The sequence below is a fragment of a genome, unplaced genomic scaffold (genome assembly GCF_019419815.1).
Source record: "Pyrus x bretschneideri cultivar Hongxiangsu unplaced genomic scaffold, Pyrus_bretschneideri_v1 Contig14, whole genome shotgun sequence".
Classification (NCBI taxonomy): Eukaryota; Viridiplantae; Streptophyta; class Magnoliopsida; order Rosales; family Rosaceae; genus Pyrus; species Pyrus x bretschneideri.
The window spans coordinates 241,492-269,053 of record NW_025999435.1 but is presented as its reverse complement, the minus strand read 5'-3'; the positions used below and the strand labels follow the sequence as shown (position 1 = coordinate 269,053).

The following is a 27,562-nucleotide window of genomic DNA, read 5'->3' as shown; positions in this document are numbered from 1 at the left end:
TCAAAGTAGCTAATTTTCCAAAATGAAAACCCAAAATAACTGTGTTAACTGAAAAGAAAATTCCAATCTAGGCCCAAAACCATACCAATGTTGGACCTTTCACAGTTTCACGACTTGTATCTTCAAACAGGCTAGAAACAAGCTTGTCATGTCCTCCAACTTGCCTCAAAATCCATCACTATGACGTAATACTACTATGCCTCCGGGATTCCAATATCCGAATGCGGTTGTGAGGCTGACCATCTTATATGGTTTGGCTGTTGGATATGTATTTCAAAAGAAAATTTAGAGGGCTTGTCTTTTTGTTCATCGTGAACAGTTCGTTCATGAATGCCTATGGATGAATGCTACAGCAGCATTTTATGTTGCAATATGTCGCTTAATATCTCGCAGGTTGATAAGGCTTGGGATAATATTTAACTTTTAACAATAATAACAGGTCTTGTTTAGTAGATATACAATACAACTTTTTTCTGTAGAGAATATTTAGCAAGATATTGACTCTTTGCCCCACTCTCTCTCTCTCTATGAATCAGTATGAGAGAGAGAACTGTATAATGCAGTTTTTTTTCTGATTTTCATGACGATGTTCTTCTTATTTGCAGGTCTATAATTAACGCTTTTACGTTTGAAGTTATAATGCCTTTTTTATATGTATATTAAATACTAGGTTGCTGATGCCCCGCAAAAACGCAAGGAATTGTGTGTCTGAGACTAAAGGTGGCGATAAGGGGTAAAATACATCTAGTCAAGTTTCGTTATCTTTTGCTGGTAAGCTTGCAATGGGGAATTTCAACCAGCTAAGAAAACATTGATTTGTTAATGTAGTTTAATCAGATATATCTTGCCTTGCATGATTGAGTGAATAGAACCTATGCCAGCAACTCAAATCTCTGCAATCTATCAAGTGTTAACTCTACAAACGCTTCATTTGAAGGACTTCTTACTAACAATCATGCTTAATTTGAATTGGCTTTAGCTTTCAGTGTTGTCTAAAATGTGGGAACATGACATGCCTGGAACCCCACGTCTGTGTCTTAATTTGACATTTGTGTTTATTGAAAGAACTTAAGCTAGGGTTGTAGAGACTGCAGGCGTGTGGATTGCTGACTTGTGCAACCATTGGGCTTGGATTGCTGACTCGGATTACATATAGGATAATTAGGTTTATCATTTATTACCGTTGTTAGATTTCCGGTTATTAGTTGCTAATCCATTGCATTAACTGCTTGAACCCTTATTTAAAAAATGAAAACTAGTTCTCTTGTTCTTTGTGAATTTTGTTGAGCATCTTTCTTAATTCTTACTGTCTTAGAGAGCAAACTGACTTTGGGCTATTGTCTTTTGTCGTTCTTTCCACTTTTTGGAAGGGGTCGGGTTGTTAACTTTACTTTTGATTCGAACTGATTACTTTCTTTTCTATAGTCTGATTTTGACAGTGCTGCCCCGCCAGAACATGCTGTTAGATTTTATGATTTTTGGTGTGATTCAATGGAGCTTTGAATAAATTTCTTAGAGAGAAGAATGGAGAATTTCAGAGAGAGTATTCACAGCAGTGGGAGCAAGAAGAATGATTTCATTGATTCACTTCTCTTTCTACAATTGCACTCGGAATATGACCGTTGCAACCGAAAGGGAATAATCTCTCCCTCTCTCTTCTAACAGAAAGAAATGATCCCAGCCCTCCATTTCATCTATCCTAGGGGTGGGCAAATGGGACCTGGACCCGCAGGTCGGGATGGGTCCTTGCAGTTCGGGGCAGGTTCGGGGTGGGTCTAAATATTTTGAAGAAGAAACGGGGCGGGACGGGGCAGATAAATTGATGGGGCAGGACGGATCCAAATATTAAGACGAACGAGCCCCCCGGCCCGAACCGTTTCTAACATGGGATATTGGATGAATTTAATGATTATTCCCACCTCCACTCTCCACCATTCAATTGGATAATTTGGATCTTCTTCACCAAGTCTAATCTTCTTCATCTACTCTTCACAGCAACCACCGCCAATTCTTCGTCTCTGTCTCCCTATCTCTGGTGACTTGCGAGGCCCTCACGGTTTTGTTTCTGAGAACTCACATGAGAACTTCCCAGTGGGTCGCCCATCCTAGGATTGCTCTGGCACGAACTCGCTTAACTTTGGAGTTTCTACGGAACTCGAAGCCAATGAACTCCCAAAAGGCCTCGTACTAGGTAAAGATGAGAATATACATATAAGGCTTACATGATCCATTCCCCTGGGCGATGTGAGATGTTACAATCCACCCCCTTAGGGGCCCGATGTTCTCGTCGACACACTTCCGGCCAGGGATTGGCTTTGATACCAAATTATCACACCCAAGCCCAGGCCCCCACCACATCTCGGACTCGACTCCACCATAACATGATATTGTCTACTTTGGGCCCTGCACCTAGTCCAATCCGAGACAGTCCCGTGCAACAAACGCACCCTTAAACACTAACACATGCCTGGAGGAGGAAGTTAAACAGCCATGCTAATCTTCTCCGAGACTTTACTTTTACATTTAGGGAAGCGATAAAAATGGTATGCAAGTTGTTTTCTTTCAGTGAATAATAAATTCGTCGTGTACGTTCCGAGATCTTTGGAACATTTTCATTTTCGCTCGGTTTTTCAGTATCCCCTGCACTGGTTTTCGTTCGCTGAGTAGCGTGGAAATTTTGAATACTAGCCTAGCTTAGGTTAGGTATACGCTTGTTGTCATACAGCAGGGAAGAAGCTTCTCACAGAAGGGTGAATTCTCTCAACCTTTTTATAGTCAACTGCTATTTTTTTCTTTCCCTTTTTTACAACAGGTATTTGTATGATTTATACCGACATGTCCAACGATTGGGTGAATATATCTCATCACAAAGGTTGTTGAAACTTGGCCACAATTTCTTTTGTAATCCATGCAGGAAGTTGCAAGGCATCTGCATCTCAGAGGATTCCACTTCCACTTGGAGGGATGGGGTATGTTGTGAATAATAGGTTGCCTCAGTTATTAATTGGACTATTATCTTTGTTAATCTAATATCGGACAATTATCTACATGTATTACAGAAGTGGCAGCGTATGTAGAGGTATTAGAGGCGAGTTCAGACAATGGCAAATCATTCCTGGTATATATATCTGAAGGTTCTTACCCCTGAATGGTGAATTTAAGATACCTATACAATTCTGCCTGCTTTTTACTATCGGTGACTGCAAGTGAGTCGATTTGTAATATGGAAGTCAGTTTCTTCCTTTTGTGGCATCAAGAGGAGTGCAAGAAGTCTCCCTAACTGGCAAGCGGCAAGCGAATTCTAGGCAGAATATGTTCCTTGGGTTACTGTTGGGTAGCTGGTCCCTGACAGATTTGGTGGCGTGCTTTGAAACACTTGTCCAGGAACATTACGAGTATCAAAGTTTATTGAGAATAACAAGTTACTACCACTTGGTACTATGGTCTAATGATATTATTTTTCACTTGTAAGTGAGAAGTCTTAGGTTTGATTCTCGCTAAAGGTGAATTGAAACCATATCTGTTGCTAACCTATTGTGAGGCTAAACATATTTCATCCCCTTAGTGTAGATAATATCGTTATTTTCAAAAAAAAAAAAAGGAGAAGTTATTGAAGCGACAATGAACAAAACACTTTAAGATGCACATAACAATGTGGCTTAATAGTAGTTACACTGACACACCCCGACCCAGAAAGTCCACTTGGACTCTGAATCGAGTTGTGCTGGCCGACACCTGGAAGGGGACGAAGCCATAAAATGTGATAGTGCATAAAAAGTGAATAAATTTGAATCTAAAAGTGTCTAAATACCAGAGTGTGCTACGAGTAGGAGTGAACCCATTTTACACGCGATGTCAGAGTATAAGTAAGGTGCAGTAATGTGGGTAAGAATCATACCCTCAAAAATATCCATCAATACTAAGATTCGCCATAGATTCTTGTCGATACAAACTCAGCAGCTAAAACCTGGAGGGCACCAAACAGAAGGTGTGAGTAAGCAATAAAACCAAGCTTCCCAAAGTTACTACCTCTCAAAAAGTAATGCCCCTAAATGTAAAACCCGTATCGTTTTCCATAAGACAATACAACATATATACATATATCCAAACCATACTCGGAAATGACCAAAACCACGGTTTGCCATCACATCCACCATACATTAATAAGTAGGCCAAATGAACTAAATCAATACAAAGTGATATATCAGTCATAGTCAGCTAAAATGACATGTACAACTTATCCATATCTCATCAATCATGGCTAGCATATAAGTCGGAGTCACCTATAGTGACATGTACGACTTATCCATATCTCGTCAATCCTGGCTAGCATATAAGTCGGAGTCACCTATAGTGACCTGTACGACTTATCCATATCTCGTCAATCCTGGCTAGCATATAAGTCGGAGTCACCTATAGTGACCTGTACGACTTATCCATATCTCATCAATCCTGGCTAGCATATAAGTCGGAGTCACCTATAGTGACCTGTACGACTTATCCATATCTCATCAATCCTGGCTAGCCAATAGCTTAATAAGTATACCTACACACGAGTCGGAACCACCTAAAGTGGTCTGTACGACAGGACTGGGTGTAAATAAATACGCTCAAGTGCTACGATCACGTGAAGACTGGGCGAATAATCGCGGGTCACCTACGAGTCGGAACCACCTAAAGTGGTCTGTATGACAGGACTGTGCACCTACCTTGAATCCAAGGTGAGCGTAAGGTGCGGGAGGTGAACATCACGTGAAGGACTGTGCCCTGGCCACGGACGGGAGCACTAACACCGAGGTGCAGGTTTATGAGCTCTCAATGCATCTCAATATAACATGTGCAACTCATGGCAACCAGTACGACTGTATCGAAGTTGCCTAACTCATAACTGTAGTCATACTATAACGCAATCGATTCAACTAGTACCATAAACTCACCTGAACTTACCTGGATGTCCTGAGTTCACCTTTGCACTTGAAAGCATTCCCAATAATTATATGCAAGTAATATACATATGGATATATCATGATGCAATCTACTACTCAACCATGTCGTAGCATTTTCAATTATAAACAATATAGTGTGAAGTGTACAATCAATAACGCCCTACTCCCAAACTACTTATTTTCAAGGATAATTATTCATGACAACCCAATTAACACTAATTTAACTAACTAATTCATAAAACTAAAACATGCCTTAACCAATTTCCTTCGCATTACTCAATTTCCCAAGCAAGGCTTTTGTCTCAAATATTTTATGGCTGCATCTAACGTCTCGTTAGACTGCCTACGTACCTTAAACAGGGATCAAGCCATTCGTAGTTCACATAGTACTTCAAGCATTCACAATAATTATATATGAAAGTAATATGCCTAATCAATTTAAAGGTGTCGATAGAACTCTCAATAATATGTACGATAAAAAGGAACAGATGCACTCACCTGGAGTCCACGCTATGATTCTCTAGCGCACGCATCGAGGCGTCCTGAATGATTGGTCCCTGTGACCAATTATCAAATCACATCTCAGAACTCTTATCCGTAGAATATGTAATTCACATAAAACACAACCTCAACGACATTCTAAAATAGTTTGAGACCCATTGACCACAAGTCAACCGTCGATCAAAGATCGACGATAGGATTTACAACCCTGTATAACTTGACCCGGAAGATCCGCATATCAGATTTCTAATCCGCAACTCCCAACGATCCACAATATGTTTCTAGAATAACATATTAAGATTTCATTACGATCCAACGATCAGATCTCCGCCAATTATTGTCACATCCCGGCCCGGGGCAGACCACTTCCCGGACCCGCTCCACCACCATAGCACGATATTGTCCGTTTTGGGCCCCGACCACGCCCTCACGGTTTTGTTTTTGTGAACTCACACAAGAACTTCCCGATGGGTCACCCATCCTGGGAATGCTCTTGCGCGCTACTCGCTTAACTTCGGAGTTCCCATGGAACCCGAAGCCAGTGAGCTCCCAAAAGGCCTCGTGCTAGGTAGGGATGGGAATATACATTTAAGGATCACTCCCCTGGACGATGTGGGATGTCACATACACCATTTGGAGGCATTAAGCGTGAAATAACAAAAATAATCTTAATGATGCACAAAGCATGCGGGATCGATGAAAATTCTTAATTTTAACGCTTGTAATTAAAAAAACAAATTCTCAAAAACTTTTAAAACGTGCATGATAAAGATAATGCATTTTGTATTTACAATACGATAAAAAGTATTTCTTTAAAATTATAATGAATAAAAAAACCCTAACGTAATATGTCTTTCAGGGCGCTATTGAAAAAAAAAAAAAAAAAAAAAAAGAACTCTCGCATTCATAGAGTGCGTATGAACAAACTATTTGTCTCCTAAGGAAATAAAATAATGAAAAAAGTGAAACAATCTACGTTGATAAATATATTTAAATATCTAAGTCGCGCATCTCACATTGTAATTAAAAAAAAAAAAAGCATTTTGCAAGCATGTGTAGAAAGACTAGCTGTAAATTTAAGCCGATGTTTAGAGAAAGGTGTGAATAAAAGATGAGGTGTTCAACAACAAAATATGGGTACAAATAGAATTTCTCAAATATCTTTTACAAATTAAAAACTATTCAATTTTGTATTAAAATAAAATAAAAAATGTGTCCCGTGTTTGAAACTCTTATTCTAAATTGATGTAGTAGTTTCAAACCTCCTCATCCCATAATAATAACTAGATGAAGTGCACATGTAAATATGAAAAATTTAAATATATATATGGAAGAGAGAGAAGTTTGAGAGCTATGTGAAAGAATGAGGGAAAGAAAGAACATTAAATTAGAGATATGATATGATGATATGTGAATGGAAAAAAAAGCAGTAAAATTTAGTTTGTGTAAAATTATATTACTGTCAATGATTTTATTTAGTGATAGGCGACCAAATTGATTTGTGGAGAATTACATTATTGCACTGTTGTGATCGACAAAGAGAATTTTGTTACTAAGTAGCTTAAATATGTATGTTATTTTAAAAAGGTTGATCCTACTACTCCGTATTCTACCGTTCAAAAAACTATTAAATTCTGTATCAAAATAAAAACCTATTTAATTAGAATTAACTAAATACCCAGATTTGGAGCTTTATAACATTTTTAATGTTGGATGGGGCTCTATAACATTAATTAAACAATACTAAATGAACATTTATATTATTAATGGAGAAACATAAATATTATTCTTTCTTTTTTTTTTTTTTGACTAAAGAGAGAGGAAAAATAATAATAAGAGGAAAGGGGAAAGCAAGTTCCCTCCCTTGTTCCTGGTCACATGCTGCCTTCCTCTTTTGATTTTGGACCCTCTCCCTCTCTCTCTCTCTCTCTCTCACCTGCGTTCTTCTTCTTATCTTTCTTTGTTTGTTTCAGTCAAATTGAATAACAAAATAATTAAAGAAAAATGACAGAGCCGCTGCTGCTGCTGCTGCTCTCTCTCTCTCCTCCAATTCCTCCTAAATCGTAATCATTTTCACAAAGGAAAAAAGCCTCATACTTTTACCAGGTAAACTCTCTCAACTCTCTCTCTCTCTCTCTCTCTCTCTCTCTCTCTCTAAAAAATTGGCTTTGATTCCCCTTTCTTGTTGTTTCCTTTGCTTCGCTGCTTTCCTCTATTCCTTTTGCCTTTTCCTTTCCCCAGATTCTTACTCTCTCCCCTTTATTCTTCTCCTTCTTGTTGGGGGAAATTAATAGCATTTTTGTTTGTTTGACGCAGACGCATTCATGTTCTGATCTGGATTGGATCACACTTTAACTTGCAGTGGAGCTCGTAAGAGAGAGAAAGCCTGAGGAAGAGAGAGGGAGAGAGAGTTGTGGTTTGTGGGGTTTAGTGGCCGAGTCTCTTTTTGTGCAATCTTGGTCTCTTTGGGGGGGTCACAAAAGACCATAAAGAATCGGCACAACAAGGTGAGATTTCTTACCCTTCTTTCATCTTTTCCTTGGGCCGCCTACCCCTGATTCTTTTCTTAGGCGTCAACTCTCTCTTTCGGTTTTCTTGTGCCATCTCTGTCTAATCTGATTTGGGTTCGCTTCGTTTCTGGAAAAATATTGCAGCGAATTCATCAATTTCTTAACCAATTCTGAACTGGGTCTGTTTCGTTTCTCGAATTTACTGCTTATAATTAACAATTGGGTTCTGGCTTCTGGACCTCTGGTTATACTGCAGGGTGTTTTTAAGTTCTAATTTGGGGCTTTGTTTTTAAGTTCTTATTGTGTTTCCGGTATCGTATAATTGATTGGGTTGCTGGCTCTGTGTGTTAGTGATCGCTGTTATATACTCCTGAGGCATGGCTGGAATCGATGTGTCCAAGTATGATCATAGCCCCGTGCACAAGGCCATAGTCACGAGGGATTATGCCGGTCTCAAGAGGATTCTATCTGGTCTCCCGCGGCTTTGTAACCCTGCTGAGATTCGAACTGAATCAGCTTCATTAGCTGAGGAAGAGAAGGCTGATGCCATTGCTGCTGTCATTGATCGGCGAGATGTCCCAAACCGTGAGACCCCTCTTCACTTGGCTGTAAAACTTGGTGACCAGACAGCAACCGAAATGCTTATGGTTGCCGGCGCGGATTGGAGCTTGCAGAATGAACATGGATGGAGTGCACTCCAGGAAGCAATTTGCAATAGAGAAGAAGCAATTTCGATGATCATAGTTAGGCACTACCAGCCACTGGCTTGGGCAAAATGGTGCAGAAGGTTACCTCGTTTAATTGGAACAATGCGGAGGATGAGGGATTTCTACATGGAAATTACATTCCGCTTTGAGAGTTCTGTTATACCTTTCATTTCAAGGATTGCCCCATCAGATACTTACAAGATCTGGAAAAAGGGTGCAAATTTGAGAGCAGATATGACATTGGCAGGTTTTGATGGTTTGCGAATTCAGCGTTCTGATCAGAGTGTTCTTTTCCTCGGTGATGGGTCTGAAGATGGTAAGGTGCCTCCTGGGTCACTTTGCATGATCTCACACAAGGATAAGGAGGTGATGAATGCTTTGGATGGTGCTGGATCTCAAGCAACTGAAGAGGAGGTTCGGCAAGAGGTGGTTGCAATGTCTCAGACTAATATATTCAGGCCTGGGGTTGATGTGACTCAAGCAGTACTTTTACCTCAAATGACCTGGAGGCGGCAGGAGAAAACAGAAATGGTTGGCCCATGGAAGGCTAAGGTATATGATATGCATAATGTGGTTGTGAGTATGAAATCTAGAAGGGTCCCCGGGGCTATGACAGATGACGAGCTCTTCTCAACCTGCAATGAAAATGAAACAGAAAGTGAGGAGTTTAATGATATTCTGACAGAGGATGAGAGGAAGCAACTTGAAAATGCACTTAAATTGGATTCGTCGGACTTGTCAAACGAAAATGGTGATGGGATTATTGAGCATCGTCGTAGTTGTTATGAGCACAGGGAGGTTCCCATTGAAAATGTTAGTAGTGATAGAAATGGAGAGAATAAGCAGGAAAAGAAAGGATGGTTTGGTGGATGGAGGAAACGGGATACTAAAAGTGAAGGGCAGAAAAAGATTGTGCCGCCTAGAAGTTCTCTCTGTGTAGATGAGAAGGTGAGTGATCTGCTAGGGGATTCTCCTTCAAGAAATCAAAGCAGACCTGGAAGAAATAGTGTGGACATTGTTGTGAAGGGGGATGATCATCGGAGAGGAAGGGATATGAAGGCGTCTTCTTCCACAAGTTCTGATAACAGGAATCGTCACAAGGATGCTAGCAAGGAGAATGAGTATAAGAAAGGATTAAGGCCAATCCTCTGGCTTTCCCCAAGCTTTCCATTACAAACAGAGGAACTGTTGCCATTACTTGATATTTTAGCAAACAAGGTTAAGGCAATTCGTCGTTTGAGGGAGCTGCTTACAACTAAGCTTCCAATGGGTACATTTCCAGTCAAGGTATGTCACCCTCCCATTGTCACTTTGTACCCTGTCTGGTTTATGGTTTATGTTATTTTCCTAGATGGCATTTGTTATCTTTTCCAATTTATCAAACTTGTTTGAAGAACATTTTGTTATTTCCTTTTTTACCCTGCCTGGTTCTGTTGTAACTGTAAGAGTATGATGTGCTCACATCGGACTGCTTAGCTTTTATAGGGCTTTTTGTTTGAGCCTGAGGCACCATGGAAACATGGTGATGTTTTAACCTACTTGGTTAACCTAACCGAGGAGAACGTGTCAACTTTTGAAGAAATGGGGAGTCGCATTGTAGTTATTGCATAATATGAGATCTGCATGTTGTAAACTTTAGTTAATATGTCTATATGTTGTCATAGACAATTGAACTTTATTGTCTGATTACCACCTGACCTTTATCAAATGAACCTAGTATGATTTTTGTGCTCTTGTTTATTTAAGTCCCCAATTGATGCTTTCATGAACTCAGTGGCTCTGCTGGATTTGTCATAATTAATTTCTTTTAGGTTTGAATTTGGTCTGCGATTGAGCAATATAATGGTAGACAATGTTTAATTGTTAAAGAATGATACTGCAAGTGACTTCCCTATAATTTCATATTTGAGCAATCAGAAAAATCAACTTATCGGAGCTGAAGTTTTAAATGAACCAATAACAGACTAAATTGACTTGTCAGGGCCCAAAATTTGTATTGGCCAGATCTATCTGCGACAAGATAAAGTTAGAGAGTCATCTTTAAGATAATAATATATCTAAAACAATGCAAATATTGTTCAGTAAAATGCAGATGTTTTGCAGAGGCATGAATGTTTTACTCAAAATGTAATTATTAAATGATAGCATATAGAATCCTGGAAGGCTGTAACCATATATTCGAGAGAAGAATAAATTAACGAACCCAATTCTATGAGGCTATCAAATCTTATCCTTCTTGTGAAAATTCTCTTTTGATAGTTTTTGAATACTCTCAACATGTACTGTACCTAAAATGTTAAATCACCAGTGTCTCCTAGAAATTTACCATATGTGTAATTGAAAATTGTGGAAGGGTGCATGAGGCATGCACTATGACTAATGCTGGAAACAGGGATCCTTATTTTTATAGATTAGTGAGTTATAATGAGATCATCTTCTATGTAATAAACACACTCAGAATATTTGTACTCAATAATTTAAGGTTTGATAGTTTAAGCCTTTAAGGCAAACCTTACTACCACTCCATTGCAGCTTCTTGTACTCAATAATATGAGTGTGTGAAAATCATAAACTGTTCATTTTGCATCGGAAAAGGCCAAATAAGTGCTATCAGAAGTATTAAGTTATATGAAGTTGTTGAGTTTACAGTGTGTTTTCTTCTCATTTTTAGTTATGAACAGGTCTAAAATAGTAGGTTCCATGTGAATATATGTGTAATGTATATCCATTACTGAGTGGTTTAGTGAAAAACGTATTGTTTCTCAAGTCGTTGGATGAAAATCGAACAACTAATAGGAAACATGCTGTTAACATACATACTGTTATGTGACAAGCTTAAGTTTTCTGGTAGAAAGAAGAGGGGGGTGGTGCTAGAAAGTGTGTCAGCGTGGCTATTTTTGGGTGCTATGGGGAGAGAGGAATAAGAGAGTTTTTTTAGAATGTTATGGATGAGGAGGTAAGTGCTTATGGGAAAATTTTGGGTTTCTCTGTGGGTATCAGTGGCTTCGGAAATTATAGAATTCTCTTTTTCTTTTTCTATCATTTGGTTTAAATGGGAAGCCTCTGTACTGTAGTTTTGTGTTTTAGGTTGTTTTCTTTGAAGTGGACATTTTGTTCACCAATGATGTTCTATTGTTTATTTAATTAAAAAGTACATACTGTTAAGTTTTATTCTATTAACCAAGGGATGTTCATCCAACAACTTTGAGCATGGTATGGGTCTTATTGGACTTCTTCGCGAACAAGCCATGTATGCATATGTAGAGTAGTAAGCTTCCTTGTGTAATTACTGCTTTTGATAAGCGATTGGAAACCACTTTAGGTAATTGTAGTTTGTATATGAAGGAAGATGAATTTTTATTTACATGCTTTGATGTGTTGGAAGAAAGATATTTACTGCAGTGTTTTCAAGCATGTGGCAAAATGATAGGAGCCTCTTGGCCGCCTGCTTTGTTGCATAAACCTATATTCGACTCTGCACTTATCTTTATCTTTGGACGATATTTAGAAATTTTGTTGCATAACTTATGAATCTTATACTCTTATGGTTACCTCATTTTTGTGGTGGTGGTTGTTGATTTTTGTGGATTTGATCGAACCGTATATTTTGGTCATTAAGTCTTTACTGAATCCATTTTCTGAGCATTCTCTTTGTGTTTGCATCTAGGTTGCTATCCCAGTGGTTCCTACTATCAGAGTAATTGTCACCTTCACAAAGCTTGAAGAATTACCACCAATGGATGAGTTTGCAACACCACCATCAAGCCCCCTTGGCAGGGAGAGCCCAAGTTCGATGCAATCATCAAGTTCATCTTGGTTTCAGTGGATAAGAGCTCCTTACCAGCGCCCTAGCACGTCCCCTACTGGTTCTTTCAGTAAGATAGAAAGTATTCAAGACCCGTTTGCAATTCCGTCAGAATATACATGGGTTTCTGTGGAAGCAAAGAAAAAGAAAATGCAGGAGAAGAACAAGTCAAAGAAAGGGAAAAGTCAGAGTCACCAAAAATGATGTCAGTGAAGGTGGAGACTAAGACCCAAATGTAAAGGATTGATTTAGCCCACCAAAAGGAACTCAGAAGATACCAAATAGAGAGAATAGTATTTCATGCCATACTGTAAGGAGAGAGAAAAGACTGATGTTAGAGAAGGCTTTGAGTTGGTATCCAAGTGAATCGTCGCCGTCATTTGACAAGTGAAAAGTTGTACTGGAATTATTGTGGGGGTGGGAACAAAATTTAGGAAAAATATTGTGATTCTTGCTACATACGGTTTCATTACCTTTATTCATTTGATTTGCATATATGGGGGTTGATTCAGAACATATTCAACAGTCAATAGTGGCTGCTTTATACTCTTGGAATGGAAGCAGAACCTTGTATTAATTCAGCTGATGGGTCATTTTTTTTGGTTTAGTCAATTGTTCTTTTTTTTCTCAGTTTTTACACTTTGGTTAAATTTCTTCTCAAGAGGTATGTGCAACTTAAAAACATAGTTAAGCCATCATCATAAGATGATCCATTGTATGAAAGAGAACGAGAAGTAATTTGGGAAGGCCATGCATCCCACTTTTTAGCTATGCATTCGAAACTCCAACTAGGGGTCTACAATATGGTTCAGAACTTCAAAAGATCTAATCTTTAAGAGACAAGCAAATATAACTAGCCAAACTAGGCTAGCTCTAGATCGACAAGAAATTTGAAGGTCATTCTGGTACTCATTCTAGAATGGTCATTCTGCAAAGATTGTCCATTAGTAAGCATTCATTCTTCAACAGAGTGTACTCTCAGAAACATAATTAGGGGCAAATGTGGGACTATAATTTTCTGGCACCAGAGCATGTGGCACTTTAAGTGGCAAGAATGTCCATAGTTCATGAAGCTTAGACAATCGGACTAATCAGACAGGGTGGTTGGTTAGAAGTGTAGTCCGACAACCCTAGTCTAACATACTAGACTCAAAGCCCATTGAAGATTAATTTCTCCATGTAAGGAAACTCGAATTCATGTTAAATTAGGATATCATGGTGATTGGGCAATGTAGCCATAATTCTACGAGAATTAGATATCTTATCCTAGATTTCCTTCTATATAGTCTCCAAATTTAGTAGGATTACTCTTCCTACAAGAACTCTTAAGATCCCTATAATTACTCTAACCTATGCGTAGACATGAAAGGGCATCCCCCACACGCCCCACCATATACTACCCATTAAGAATGTATTCCGATGTTGCACACATCATACATACTCCTACATTAGTGATTTGATTCTCCTCCCCGAAGATATGTAGGCAGCCAGATCGAGATTCAATCACACCTCCAATCAACCCTATTCAACCATTCACGTTGTTCATGGGCAGTTCTGACAAATTTGATCTTTCGTCCGCAAATGTGCACGAATTTGATTTCAACAACACAACGCAATGAACCAACGTCACCCTACCATGTGGTTCCGCAACACCTCACCTTCGCCGACCTCCATTTCTTCAAGCCCGTATCATGCCTCCCCACTCTTCTCCACGACAAGGCCATCGTCACTACTAACTCGTCATCCTCACTCGTCTCACCTACCAACATTTTCCCTACAGCCAAGGGATTGATCATCTCCTTCAATTCTTTCCTTCACCAAGGTTGGGTTTTTTTTTTTATCAATTTGAACAAAACTCAAATGGAATTTTATGCAGATTTTCAGAATCCAAAACGTTGAAAAAAAAAAAATGGAATTTGTGAAATTTATCATTTCAAAATCATGATTTTGGGATGAACAGATTACCATCTCCAACCGAAGGAGGGCCAAAAGGTCATGTTTAGCCCTATGGTCCTGCAAAAAATTATATTTAAATGAACAGTGTTAGACTATATTTTATATCATCTCTAGCCGAACGGGCCAAAGGACTATAGGCAAACATAACCCCCTTAGTAATTTAAACATAACCTCCTCAATAATTTCTTATTTTAATTGAATTAATATAGTTAATTAAATTAAACTACCATATTAAAATAAGATTTTCTGACGTATTTTGAGTGTCACTTGCCACAATAACGAAGAAAGCATGGCATTGTTGCACTTGCCACAAAGTTAAGCTTGACATTCTACCGCTAGAGGTTGGTTGGAAATGGCCAGCCCGCTGGCCTGATTTAGGGGTTTTGGCCCGATGGGGCCCACAAGTCCTTTGGCCTAACCTTTGGTTGGAAACGATTTTCGTGTCATTTCGAGCTATTTTTAGCCATTTGGCCGAGTCGGTTGGAGATGGTCTGATGTTATGTTAAAACAAATTTCTCACATGGAGATTTTGACAAAGAAACATGTCTCAACCTGACTGGAAAAGAGAAATGGAAAAATTGAAAAATTCATTGTATGAATTGAAGTAATCTCCAAGATAGTGATATTTGAAGTTTGATTAATTAATGAGAGGTCAACGCTATTTAAGAAGTAAGTATTATTGCATTTATTTCCACGAGTTACAAAATGGGTCTTTTATTTATTTATGACTTTTTAGCCAAAATGGTCGTTGAGATTTGTCTCACTCTTTATTTTGGTCTCTGAGATTTGAAATCAATAGAAGTAGTCCCTGAGATTGTCCACCATCAATCATTTTGGTCCTTCAGTGAAAAATTATGTTAAATAAAGATCAAAGTGACAAGATTACCCTCAATATAATAAACAATAGGCTAAAACGATTTGACAAAAATTGAGAGTATTTTTATTATTTTATTCTTATTTTATGGAAATTTTCACAGAATGACCAAAATGATTAATTGTGGACATACTCAGGAACCAATTCTATCGATTTCAAATCTCATGGACCAAAATGAGAAGTTATGCAAATCTCAGGGACTATTTTGGCTAAAAAGCCTATATTTATTATTGTATGTTGATGCTATGTTAATTGCATTGAAAAATGTTAAAAAGATTGACAAGTTGAGAGCATAGATGAATAACATGTGTTAAATATGAAGCAAAAAGGATACTCGGTATGGAAAGTACTTGTAATCGAGAGAAAGACTTGGTGTATCTCCCACAACAAAATATTTGTGTAAACTGCTTCAATGTTTTGATATTCATGGTGACACCAACCTTGTAAGTACTCCATTGGCTCTTCATTTTAAGTTGAGTGATGTGTTATCTTCGAAAACCAATTGCAGATGAAGAATACATTCTAATTTGGTTGGCGGCTTGATGTATAGTATGTTATGTTCTCGACTAGGTATCGCTCATGCTATTGATTTTGTTAGTTGCTAAGATATCTACATGGGACTAGAGATGTCGGCTTATGTTTTTAGCCAAGTGATATTAGTTTTGAGAGTTTTGTGGTTAGATACGTTGAGACTATGCTGAAGATTTGGATAAAAGAAAATCAGCTATTGGCAACTTATTTACTATGGCCAAAGAGCTAGTTAGTTGAGGTCCATGGTACAATTGACAATCGCTTTGTCAGCCATGGAGGCCCGAATTACTTTAGTCTAAAGTAGGAGGGGAAATCGCACTATTCATATGAACAGTGTTTTGGACCACATTTCAGTTTATTTACGAGGCTGCCACTGGCTCTCTCTGCCGCTGATCTTCATGCCACGTGTTGATAATCGTGGAAAGGCAGGGGTGCGATGGTCGTTTTAGTCTGTGGGGTTTCGAACAGATTGGGTGGGTTAGAGACTTTCATTTCCTTTCTTTCTGAGCTGAGAGAGAGAGAGAGCGAGCGAGCAGAGGGAGAAGAAAGAGAGGGAGGGAGGGGGAGAGAGATAGGGATTGGTGAGAGGAAGGCATGCGGCTTACAGGCAGACAGAGTCACGGGGGGTGTACGATTCGAGGGAGAGAAAGAGAGAGGATTGAGTGGTGATGCTCGATTTGGGAAGAGAAAGAGAGAGACAGGGAGAGCGCGATTTTGGGGTTATGCGACGGCGGGAGAGAGGGCGAGGATTGTTGCATCCGTGTCACTCAGAGTGGGTTGCGAGAGAGTGAGAGTTCTGCCTTCTAGGGTTTGAGAGTTGGTTTCGAGAAAGTGAGGGGGCCTAAGTGGGGGTAAGGCTCGGGCTGGGTTTATGGAATGGGGCTGGATTAGTTACAGACAGAGAAGCGGTGGAGGGTGTGGAATGTCAGGGAGAGGAAGGGAGAGGGAGGTCTGCCAAAAAACGTGGGTTGCAGAGCTACAACAAGGGAGATGGGCGTGGATTGGCAGGGATCGGAAGGGAGAGGGAGGAGTGAGGCTTGCAAAAAGGGGGTTGGATTGATTTTTCCTCCTCAAATCAATGGTTGGTGTCGGGATTGAGGGGTGGGTCGAAAGTGGGCATGGTTGTGAGGGAGAGAGGGATGGCAGAGACAGAGGTCATGGAGTTGGGCGTGGGAATTCCACAAATCAGTGGTGTTAATATCAGCAATGAGCATTACTGGGATGTGAGTTCTCTCAACCTTTTGATTAATTTTTTATATTTTGGCTTTTTATTAAGCTAAGTAAATGTTTAATTTCCATTTGAAAACTTGGGGAATTCTAGGTATATTGTTTATGGAAGAAGCTCTGTCTCAAACGATCCCTCGATCTCTTCTCCCCCGCATATGGCGAACTTCCACCTCCCTCCTCCCGACCCTGAGAGGTACTGTCGTTGCCTATACTTTCTGTAATTTTTGGGGTTCGTGAAATTATTGAGTTGAATGTAGTTTTTTTTTTGGTTTGAAAATTTGTGTTTTAATTGTTGCTCACTCCTTTTTTTTTTTCCTTGCAGTAAAAGACTTAGCATGAGCCACAAGGTTAGTGAAATTATAAAGTTGAAATTGTTAGTGTTTTTCTTTTGTTTTTTGTGAACTATAAGCTTTGTGAAATTATTGAGTTGAATGTCGTTTTTTTTGTTTGAAAATTTGTGCGTTAATTGTGCTCACTCTTTGTTTTTTCTTTGCAGTAAAACACTTCGCATGAGCCACAAGGTTACTGAAATTATAGATTTGAAATTGTTAGTGTTTTTCTTTTCTTTTGTTTTTTTTTTTTTTTTTTTGTTTTTTGTTTTTTGTTTTTTTAATTATAACCTTTGTGAAGTTATTGATTTGAAGAATGTTGTGTTCGAATGAAAATTTTGATTTGAATTATTAGATAAGCATGGAGTATGTAGGAATTCAACCCAAAGCTAGCCAAAAACTGCCTCGCCGGGCTGAGTCTGGTGCACCGGGAAGTGGTTCTGAATGACTTTCTGATGCCCTTGCCTTTACAGGTATTATTTGTTCTAATTGAAATTTCTAATAAGCAGTTAGAAGTAGGGAAGTTATACCTTATTGTTTTGTGGAAGTTAAGTCTATCTGGGTATTCTATATTGCCACTGTAACATGCTTAAGCTATTTTGTTAGTTGTAATATCATGTGTGTCATGAAGATTCTAAGGAAATGTAGATGGGTGGAGAACGCTTTGGTTGTTGGTCCATCTAGGAAACCGTGAGTAGTTTCTTGCTTGCAGGTGTATTAATGGTTGTTTTCGTGTTTATTTAATATATCTATGTTGCACATGTTTCAGCTTATGCCTTTTCCCATATATATTTGTGCCTATTGATTTGGTGACTCTAGCTTTGCAATTTGCAGGGATGACGAGTCTACACACAGGGACGAAGGCCGAGTCGACTCACCAATGACTCTACGAGTTCGAAAATCTGTGAAGGTACATATAGCATGATGTTAAATTTACGCAATTTTTTTATTTTGAATTAGTTCAGAGTTTTTGGGGTTTTTACTGTTCAATAGAGCGGTAGTTAAAGAAGACATCTTTGTGTCCGTACAGTTGGTTGGAAATGAAAATTGCCCTGCATTAGTTGTTAATTAAGCAAACTGTATGTAGGCTTTTAATCATATTGGTTGTTTTGGAATTTCGTAAAAGATTTTTTGTATTTTTATAGGTTGGAGCACCAGGAACGTGATACTCAGTCTAAAATCTGAACACAGTGAAGAACTAAAGCATATCTAACTGCAAGCTGAAAACGAATTGAGAGAGGTTCAAATAAATATCTTTGAATTAAGTTGGAACTGCTTATTTAACTAGAGTGTTATATGCTTACGTTACAAACCAGTTTATCATTTTCATAGAAAACAACTTCAATGAGGAGCGAACATGAGGCTGAGCTGACAGGTTTACGGCTTCAGCATGAAGATGAGTGTGAGAAGATGCAGGATGAATTAGATCTTCAAAAGTCTAAAGTACATATCTACCATTAAATAATTGATATTTTTGTACCTTTTACTTACGGAAGAGGGCATTACTGCAAATGCAGTGGAGAGTTTTGGTAATAAGCCACAAGAGGACCAAGAAGTGAATTCAAAGGTTGGCTTTATAATAGATAACTCTCTCTCTCTCTCTCTCTCTCTCATATCCACAAACACAGATTAAATTACTATAAGTTGTTTAGTTGCAGTTTATTTACTCCACTAATAAAGAATTTGTTAAATTACTATAAGCTATTTAAATTTTAAATGTTTTATTTCCATTTGAAAATTTGGGAAGTTCTAGGTATGTTGTTTATGGAAGAAGCTCAATCTCAAATCCTTCAAACGATCTCTCAGTTGCCACTTTGTTTTCGTAAGTTGTGGAACTTGATTTTCTCTATTCGTTGTTGTTGAAGTAGCTAAGTCTTGAAGGTAAAATGTTGAAAGCCAAAAACATGTAGACAGGGGCAAGATTTGTGTGAACTACTGATTGAGTCTGCATTCAATTGTAACTTTTCATGCAGTTACATGCTGATGAAATAGAATTCAATTTTTTTATTCCCTTTTTTTTTTTAAATGCAATTACATTTATATGATGATTTACAGCGTATATTCATCTTTTAGTTTCTAATTCTTCATGCAGTCTAAGCCATGAAGGATTTGATAAACCCACAATTGATAACAATGTGTAGTGGCACCAACGGTTTAGGAGATCTGGTTTAGGTTTTGCAGAGAGAGAGAGAGAGTGAGAGATAGGGAGTGTTCGAGAGAAATGTGGGAGGATTTAGGCGAGGGATTTCAGGGATTTGTTTAGGGTTTCTTTTCTGCGATTTGCAGACAGAGAGATGGGACAAGGGTAAGAGAGAGAGATGGGAGGATTTTCTGCGAGGGTAAAGGGAACAGAAAAAGCATTTCGTTTTCCATTTGTTTCCTCAAACCCTTGGGATTTCTGAGATTGCAAAGAGAGAGAAATGGGGGTGTCCGTTAGGTCCCCTTTAATTGTCACTTTTGTGATTTGTCCACCCTTGATTGTTGTGTGATTCATTCTCACAAACGTTCTATGCACAAGGTTTCGTATTCTTCCTTCCTTTTAATTTTGATACTTTTGTGCTTAATTTCTGTTTTATTATTTGGTGATTAGATTAACAGACCTTGGCTATTTTGGTATAATAATTTCACATCGCGTGTTACCCTTTTGCATCACCTTAATTGTTCATCAGATGCTAACTTTTAATTATGTCTTCTTTGAGTCAGTCTCCATCTGGTACATTTGTCCATCCTTCTGGAGTGGAGCACTATCTTTCTGACAGCATAAATGCTCTGAGAAACTGCTATGGAGACAAACAGTTGTTTACTCCGTTCTAGGTATGTTTTTCCTTAGTATTTTAGAGGGATTCTTAACTATTCCCCATTGTAATCTTTACCTTTGTATTTGTCTCTCTCAAAAGACGATGAGAGTAGCAACTGTTGCAAAGCAAATTCTCAGATGTATCTAAGCATATACATAGATTGGACAAAAACCGAATCTTAAATTGGGGCAGTGTATGTGAATGCATGCAGTGTGGTTAGGTTCATTCCCGCATGGGTTTTCGTCTTCTTTTCGTTAAATCGTTAGGTTCATTCCCACATGGGAGAGGTGTGTGTTTTTGCCATCAAACTGGTAGAGACGGATCTTAATCAAATACCATGCCGTAGTGTTATTTGGTTTGCATCTATGGAACTATATATTTACTTTGTTGTTGTTGACGGCTTCGCATGTTCTTTCCAGATAATGCTGCCTTTTTGGATTTCGTATGAGTGTCCTGCGTCGGTTCTAGACGATCAAAAGAGGGATGATCGCTGTCATTCGGACTGCGGGCGTCCACTTCAAAATCCTGGTAAACACGTCATTTTCTTGATTTTAGGCCATGCAAAATTCATGGTGAAAAAACTGAGCTCATGTCGTTGGTTTGTGCCTCTGTCCTATTTCTTATTTATTTATTTTATCAATCCTTTTCCTTCTTGGTTCTATTTGTAGCTGCTGGTTCCGATATTTCGTTGTCCTATCTGTGCATGATATCAGTGCTGCCACTTTTCATATTCTTATCAATGCTTACATCTTCACTCTTTTCCTTCTGTTTCGTTTGCTTAACATGGTTTCGGCTTTCTGAGATTGTGTGTTTGATTAACATTTGATCGTATGGTGTTAGAATTTAAATTTGATTGGTTTTTTAAACCAAGATTGTGCGTCCTTTGATGTGGATAAATTCTGCCGCCCAAGATTTTGGTCTCTGGATTTTTCATGGTGTTATTTTTATGGCATAATCCATTGGTGTCGTGTGCATTTTTTATCAACAATAATAAGCTTTTTCTTAGTATTGCAAACAAGTTTTCTTATAATTGAAATATTTGAAATCCCTGGTCTATAATCCTCTTGATTCATGGTTTTAACGCCTCCTGATAAAATAACCACAACGTTATCACTTCTTTCATCAGATAGATTTAAACATTCTATCCATTATTGAGTTTCTTTAACGAGTCTCACCCATTTGTCATAAAATTAGATGAGGTGACTTCATACCATCTCAGAGTATTGTCGGAATATAATATGATATTTGATTGTTTCTATTTTTTTTTCCCACGAGTCCCAATTTGTATTTGAAACAATGTCTAATAAACTTACCAGATCTTCATCGCTTATCATACTATTACAGGTTTTGTTTTAAGGTTCTGATGGATAAAGCAAAAGCTCCTACCAATTTAGCAGTGAACCAAGAATTCAGGGCTTTTATTAATGACATATCACATGCCATTTTAAAGGTAAATCTAGATGCCAATCGCTATGCAATTTAGTTTTACTTTTAGCATGTTCCGAGGGACCTTTGAATTTAAATGTTTAGTTGTTTTCATTTTACTATCTTGATAGGTATGTGTGTATTACCATTCTGTTTATCCCCATTCTCTGGTGGTGATTACTGCATTGTTTCTACACAATCTTTATTGGTTCCATTGCTGGACATAAAAGAAATTTCGACTTTTTTTTTTTCCTCCTTTTTTTTTTTTTTTTTTCTGCATTTTCGATTATAGTTTGCTTTGTGCTGGATGTAAAAGGTTTTTCTTCAATGATTATATATAGCTTCAATACATGGTGGTTTACTGCATTGTTTCTACACAATCTCTATTGGTTCCATTGCTGGACATAAAAGAAATTTCGACTATTTTTTTTCTCCTTCCTTTTTTTTTTTTCTCTATTTATTTATCTGCATTTTCGATTATAGTTTGCTTTGTGCTGGATGTAAAAGGTTTTCTTCAATGATTATATATAGCTTCAATACATGGTGGTTAACCATGTTTTTTACGGTGGATCACTTTCGTTGATTTCAGGTTCGACAGACAGTTGAAGAACACATATGATCACCTACTTTTTACGAGGTCCTGCTCATACTTAGTTGTTTATTTTAGCGTAGATTTTACACTCTTACTTTTAGGGTACGTGTGTGTGTAAAGATCATGCAAAACAATGTGACATTGCCTCTCCGTTTTTGGTATCTTTGTTTATCTCTCTGAGATGAGTGCATGGTGCATGTGTCTTAATTTATTCAGGTTAAATGTGTCTTATTCATGCAGTTAAGGTGAGTGCGTTCAAGTCCCGCAGCAACGCGCGGGCATATTTTCTCGTATATGACTATTACAAAAGCCTTAAAGGTGGCAATTTGGATACATGGGCTGATAAAGAATTAGGGATTTATCATGAGCAAGTTGAGCTACATTGTGATAGTCAAAGTGCTATTCACTTGTGTAAATGCCAAGTTTATCATTCGAGGTCGAAACATATTGATCTTTGGTTTCATTTTATTCGTGACCTTTCATCAACAAAAATAAATAAATAAATAAAAATTTCTTTAGCAAATTTTAACTGTGGATAATCCAGTTGATATGTTAACGAAAACACAAATTTGAATATGAACATAGCTCATACGTGCCTGAATATACACGTAACTATGAATCTCGCTCAATTCTTTCATGCTTGATGTCTTGCTTGCATGCATGAGGTTAATCCTTAATTTTCTCGTTAACAACAATTTGTTAATAGTTATTCCTTGATTTTCTCATTAATATTAATTTGTTAATGGTTTACCTCAAAGAAGGGAAAGCCATTAGTATCTGGTATATACATGGCTCTCGTAAGGTGTTTGCAATTGTAGAGAGAGAAAGAGTGAGGAAGAGAGAGAGTTGTGGGCGGTGGGTTTTGTGGCTCTCTCATTTGGGGGGGGTCACTGTCACGGAAGAACCAAAAAGCAGCATAAGAAGTTGAGATTTCTTGCCCTCCTTTCATCTTTGCCTTTGGCCGCCCACCCCTGATTTTTTTTCTTAGGCGTCTACTATCTCTTTCGATTTTCTTGTGCCATCTCTGTTTAATGTGGTTCGATTCGTTTCTGGAAAAAACTTTCTGCAACGAATTCGTTAATTTCTTGACCAACTCTGAACTGGGTCTGCTTCATTTTTAGAATTTACTGCTTATAATCAACAATTAGGTTCTGGGTTATGGTTATACTGTAGGGTATTTTTAAGTTTTGAATGTGCTTCCGGTATTGGATAATTGATTGGGTTACTGGCTCTGTGTATTAGTTCGGATTGCTGTTATATACTCCTGAGGCATGGCTGGAATCCATGTGTCCAAGTATGATCATAGCCCTGTGCACAAGGCCATAGTCACGAGGGATTATGCCGGTCTCAGGAGGATTCTATCTGATCTCCCGCGGCTTTGTAAGCCTGCAGAGATTCGATCTGAATTAGTTTCATTAGCTGAGGAAGAGAAGGCTGATGCCATTGCTGCCGTCATTGATCGGCGAGATGTCCCAAACCGTGAGACCCCTCTTCACTTGGCTGTAAAACTTGGTGACCAGACAGCGGTCGAAATGCTTATGGTTGCCGGGGCAGATGTGAACTTGGTAAATAAAGATGGATGGAGTGCACTCCAGGAAGCAATTTGCAATAGAGAAGAAGCAATTGCCATGATCATAGTTAGGCACTCCCGGGCACTGTCTTGGGCAAAATGGTGCAGAAGGTTACCTCGTTTAGTTGGAACAATGCGGAGGATGAGGGATTTCTACATGGAAATTACATTCCACTTTGAGAGTTCTGTTGTACCTTTCATTTCGAGGATTGCCCCATCAGATACTTACAAGATCTGGAAAAAGGGTGCAAATTTGAGAGCAGATATGTCGTTGGCTGGTTATGAAGGTTTGCAAATTAAGCGTCATGATAAGAGTGTTCTTTTCCTGGGCGATGGGTCTGAGGATGGTAAGGTGCCTCCCGGGTCACTTTGCATGGCCTCACACAAGGATAAGGAAGTGGTGAATGCTTTGGCCGGTTTTAGTTCTCAACCAACTGAAGAAAAGGTTCGGCAAAAGGTGGTTGCAATGTCTCGGACTGTGATGTCCAGGGGTAGGATTGATGTGACTCAGGCAGTACTTTTTCCTCAAATGACCTGGAAGCGGCAGAAGAAAACAGAAATGGTTGGCGCGTGGAAGGCTGTGGCATACGACATGCGTAATGTGGTTGTGAGTATGAAATCTAGAAGGGTTCTCGGGGCTATGACAGATGACAAGCTCGTCTCATCCTGCAATGAAAATGAAACAGAGAGCGAGGAGTTTAAGGATATTCTGACAGAGGATGAGATGAGGCAACTTGAAAATGCACTTTCGTCAGAATTATCAAACGAAAATGGTGATGGGAGTATTGAAGGTGGTTGTTATGAGCACAGGGAGATTCCTATTGAAGATGTTAGTAGTGATAGAAATGGAGAGAATAAGCAGGAAAAGAAAGGATGGTTTGGTGGACGGAGGAAGGGGGGTGATCACCGGAGAGGAAGGGATATGAAAGCATCTTCTTCCGCAAGTCCCGATAATGAGAATCGTCGCAAGGATGCTAGCAAGGAGAACGAGTGTAAGAAAGGATTAAGGCCAGTACTGTGGCTTTCCCCAAGCTTTCCATTACAAACAGAGGAACTGTTACCGTTACTTGATATTTTATCAAACAAGATCAAGGCAATTCGTCGTTTGAGGGAGCTGCTTACAACCAAACTTCCGAGGGGTACATTTCCAGTCAAGGTATGCCAGTGCCACCTTCCCATTATCACTTTGTTGCCCTGTCTGGTTTACGGTTTATGTTATTATTCCCAGTTGATTTTTGTACTCGTGTTTATTTAAGTCATCAAGTGATGCTTTCTTGAACTAACTCGGTGGCTCTGCTTAATTCTGTGTGTGTTTACATCTAGGTTGCTATCCCAGTGGTTCCTACTGTCAGACTAATTGTCACCTTCGTAAAACTTGAAGAATTGCCTTCAACGGATGAGTTTGCAACACCGCCATCAAGCCCCACTGGCAGGGAGAGCCCAGGTTCGACAAGAGCTCCTTGCCAGCGCCCTATTCAAGACCCGTTTGCCATTCCGTCAGAATATAGATGGGTTACCAAATTAAAGAAAGGGAAGAGTCAGAGTCACCAAAAATGAGGTCAGTGAGGGCGGAGACAGAGATCTAATGTAAGGAGGATTGATTTAGCTCACCAAAAGGAACTCGGCAGATACCAAAATAGAGAGAATAGTATTTCATTACTGTAAGGAGAAAAAAAACACTCCATGTTAGGCAAGGCCATTGCTGTGGTCGTCGTCGTCCTTTCTAATAGGAGAATTATATGGATCAATTGTCTATATAAATAGTGGCCATTGTTCTCCTTAGAAAAAGAAAAACCCTCATTAGACCATCTCCAACCTTTAGGCTAAAAGCCAAATTTTTTAGTTTGGAAAATTTATCTTTTAGCCCAGAAACAGTTTTTCTGTTCTAACCCTTCTAGCCTAAAATTTTAGCCCGAGATTATTAAAGAATGAACTTAAACTAATTTTTTTCTTAAATCAATTTTAAAATAAATAAATAAATAAATATGTAGACTATCGTAAATTAATTTTATGAACATTTTAATCTAAAAATATTTAAATTCCGATAAATATTGAAAAATAACTAAATTCTCCACAAAGCAAGCCTTCAACTTTCACCAAACTTTCAACTTTCACCAACCGTTCAACTTTCATCAATCATCTTCTATATAAACACAGGTCCAAATATTAGTTGATCACACAATCTTTCAACCTTCAATCATCTTCTATATTCACCAGTCTTTCAACTTTCAAAAAGTTTTTGTTTCCTAAAAATCCTCAATATCTCATCAACACCTTCATCTCTAGCATTTCTCGGTCCGGCTTCACGTTGAAATAATCTTCCCCATTGTTGGTCCGCATCGATTTCCCACCTCAGACAATCCTTGAGGACGTCCCAAACATGTTGCAACTTAAAAACTTGATTTTTTGGTGTTACTCTTGTCTTGTAAATTTTCATTGTTTTGTCACCCTATGTAAAAAAATACATAAAAATAATTAGTTGCAAAATAATATTATGTACATGACAAATAAAGGGAAGTGTTATTGACACTCCAAAAATCTCATTCTACACTCCTCACAAGTGTATTTTTCTTACCCAATACAGAAAGTTTGGAGTGTAGAATGAGATTTTTGGAGTGCTAATAGCAATTCCCCAAATAAAATATCAAGAAAAAAACTCACAATTTATGTGGTGCTCCTTCCACTAGGCATGCCAACCACGGCTCTCTCCAAGCTTCCCTTCCATAAAATACATGCTTTGTTGATAGTCTTCCACCGATCATAAACACCACCACTGTCCAGCCCCCCACCGTTGCAGTTTTCTTGAAACTTTGCAATGATTTTATTCCACAAAACCTTTTTATTTTGATTTGTGCCAACTGCACCATCTTCGCTAATCGAAACCCATGTCAAGCATAAGGCAACATCTTCCTCACATGTCCAATTACAACCTCCAGTATGCTCTTTTGCCATGTTGAACAATTTGAAAATGGAAAGAGATGGTAGAAAGATAAATTGGAAGAATTGTAGGAGAAATTTGAGTTTTGTGTGGATGTTTGAACAAATACATAGGTATTTATAGAGTTTTTGGGTGAATTTTGAGTTAAATAATTTTTTTTAATTATTTTAGCCGTTGGATTTAAATTTGAGCCGTTAGATCTTTTTTTTTACCGTTAGATTTTATTATATTCGATCTCAGCCGTTGGATTCAATATTTTTAATTAAAAATAAAATTTGAATCTGGACCGTTTGACCAACCAACGGTCCTTAAATGCTGGCCGTTCGATCCGAAAAAGAGTCGTTAGGCTCGGGGAAGTGGCCGACAGGGGCCCTAACAGTGGGCCCCCCGCTGTCGGGAGCTGAACGGAGGCTGGCTGCGTGGGGCACGTTGATGAGTGGGCGGGCCGAGATTGGCCCAAATTTTAGCAAGTCCACGCATTTTGTTTTTGTTTTTTTTTTTTTGGGGGGGGGGGGGGGTGGTGGTGGGGTTGGGTGGGGTGGGCGCTGAGCGTTGCGTATTCGACAGAGAGGAGAAGCTTACAATTGAAGTCGGCTATGACTCCCATCTTTTTTTACTTTGCTTAGAGACTTTTTTCAAATAGATTAACGACCTGAACACCAGACTCACGTGAAAAATAACGAGGAGAAAAGCGGTTGCTGTCACTCGGTTATACATGAAGAGGATGCAAATATTAGTTCATCACTAGTTACGGACGGGACAAGTGTTTGTTGTCTATGGGAAGGAAAGCATCCTCAGAACCTCCTACTTTTCATTTTTTGAGGTATCACGGCCTTTTTTCAGCATTTCAACT

At 38.6% G+C, this 27,562-nt stretch overlaps 2 protein-coding genes across 3 annotated transcripts; both read left to right on the top strand.

Moving 5' to 3' along the window:
• The first annotated feature begins 7,305 nt into the window (after nt 1-7,305).
• On the top strand, nt 7,306-13,076 carry LOC103965054. Of its 2 annotated transcripts, XM_048579549.1 has the most exons (4): nt 7,306-7,553; nt 7,764-7,954; nt 8,309-9,951; nt 12,332-13,076. In XM_048579549.1, exons 3-4 carry the CDS (start codon nt 8,335-8,337, stop codon nt 12,671-12,673), a joined length of 1,959 nt encoding a protein of 652 aa, XP_048435506.1. In that variant the 5' UTR covers nt 7,306-7,553; nt 7,764-7,954; nt 8,309-8,334; the 3' UTR covers nt 12,674-13,076. The 2 variants fall into 2 exon arrangements, with proteins under 2 accessions (XP_048435506.1, XP_009376343.1); XM_009378068.3 differs by lacking the exon at nt 7,764-7,954.
• Nucleotides 13,077-23,003: 9,927 nt separating this feature from the next.
• LOC108865449 (ankyrin repeat domain-containing protein 13B) lies at nt 23,004-25,548 on the top strand. The gene is made up of 2 exons (XM_018651853.2): nt 23,004-24,927; nt 25,095-25,548. The coding sequence occupies exons 1-2, from the start codon at nt 23,473-23,475 to the stop codon at nt 25,326-25,328; spliced, it is 1,689 nt and encodes a 562-aa protein (XP_018507369.2). The 5' UTR covers nt 23,004-23,472; the 3' UTR covers nt 25,329-25,548.
• The last annotated feature ends 2,014 nt before the right edge of the window (nt 25,549-27,562 follow it).

Bases quoted from the DNA above. Each gene is read 5' to 3' on its own strand.
- LOC103965054 (XM_009378068.3), top strand. From the start codon at position 8,335: ATGGCTGGAATCGATGTGTCCAAGTATGATCATAGCCCCGTGCACAAG. The intron at 9,952-12,331 runs GTATGTCACCCT...GTTTGCATCTAG, and splicing joins TGGGTACATTTCCAGTCAAG to GTTGCTATCCCAGTGGTTCC.
- LOC108865449 (XM_018651853.2), top strand. From the start codon at position 23,473: ATGGCTGGAATCCATGTGTCCAAGTATGATCATAGCCCTGTGCACAAG. The intron at 24,928-25,094 runs GTATGCCAGTGC...GTTTACATCTAG, and splicing joins GGGGTACATTTCCAGTCAAG to GTTGCTATCCCAGTGGTTCC.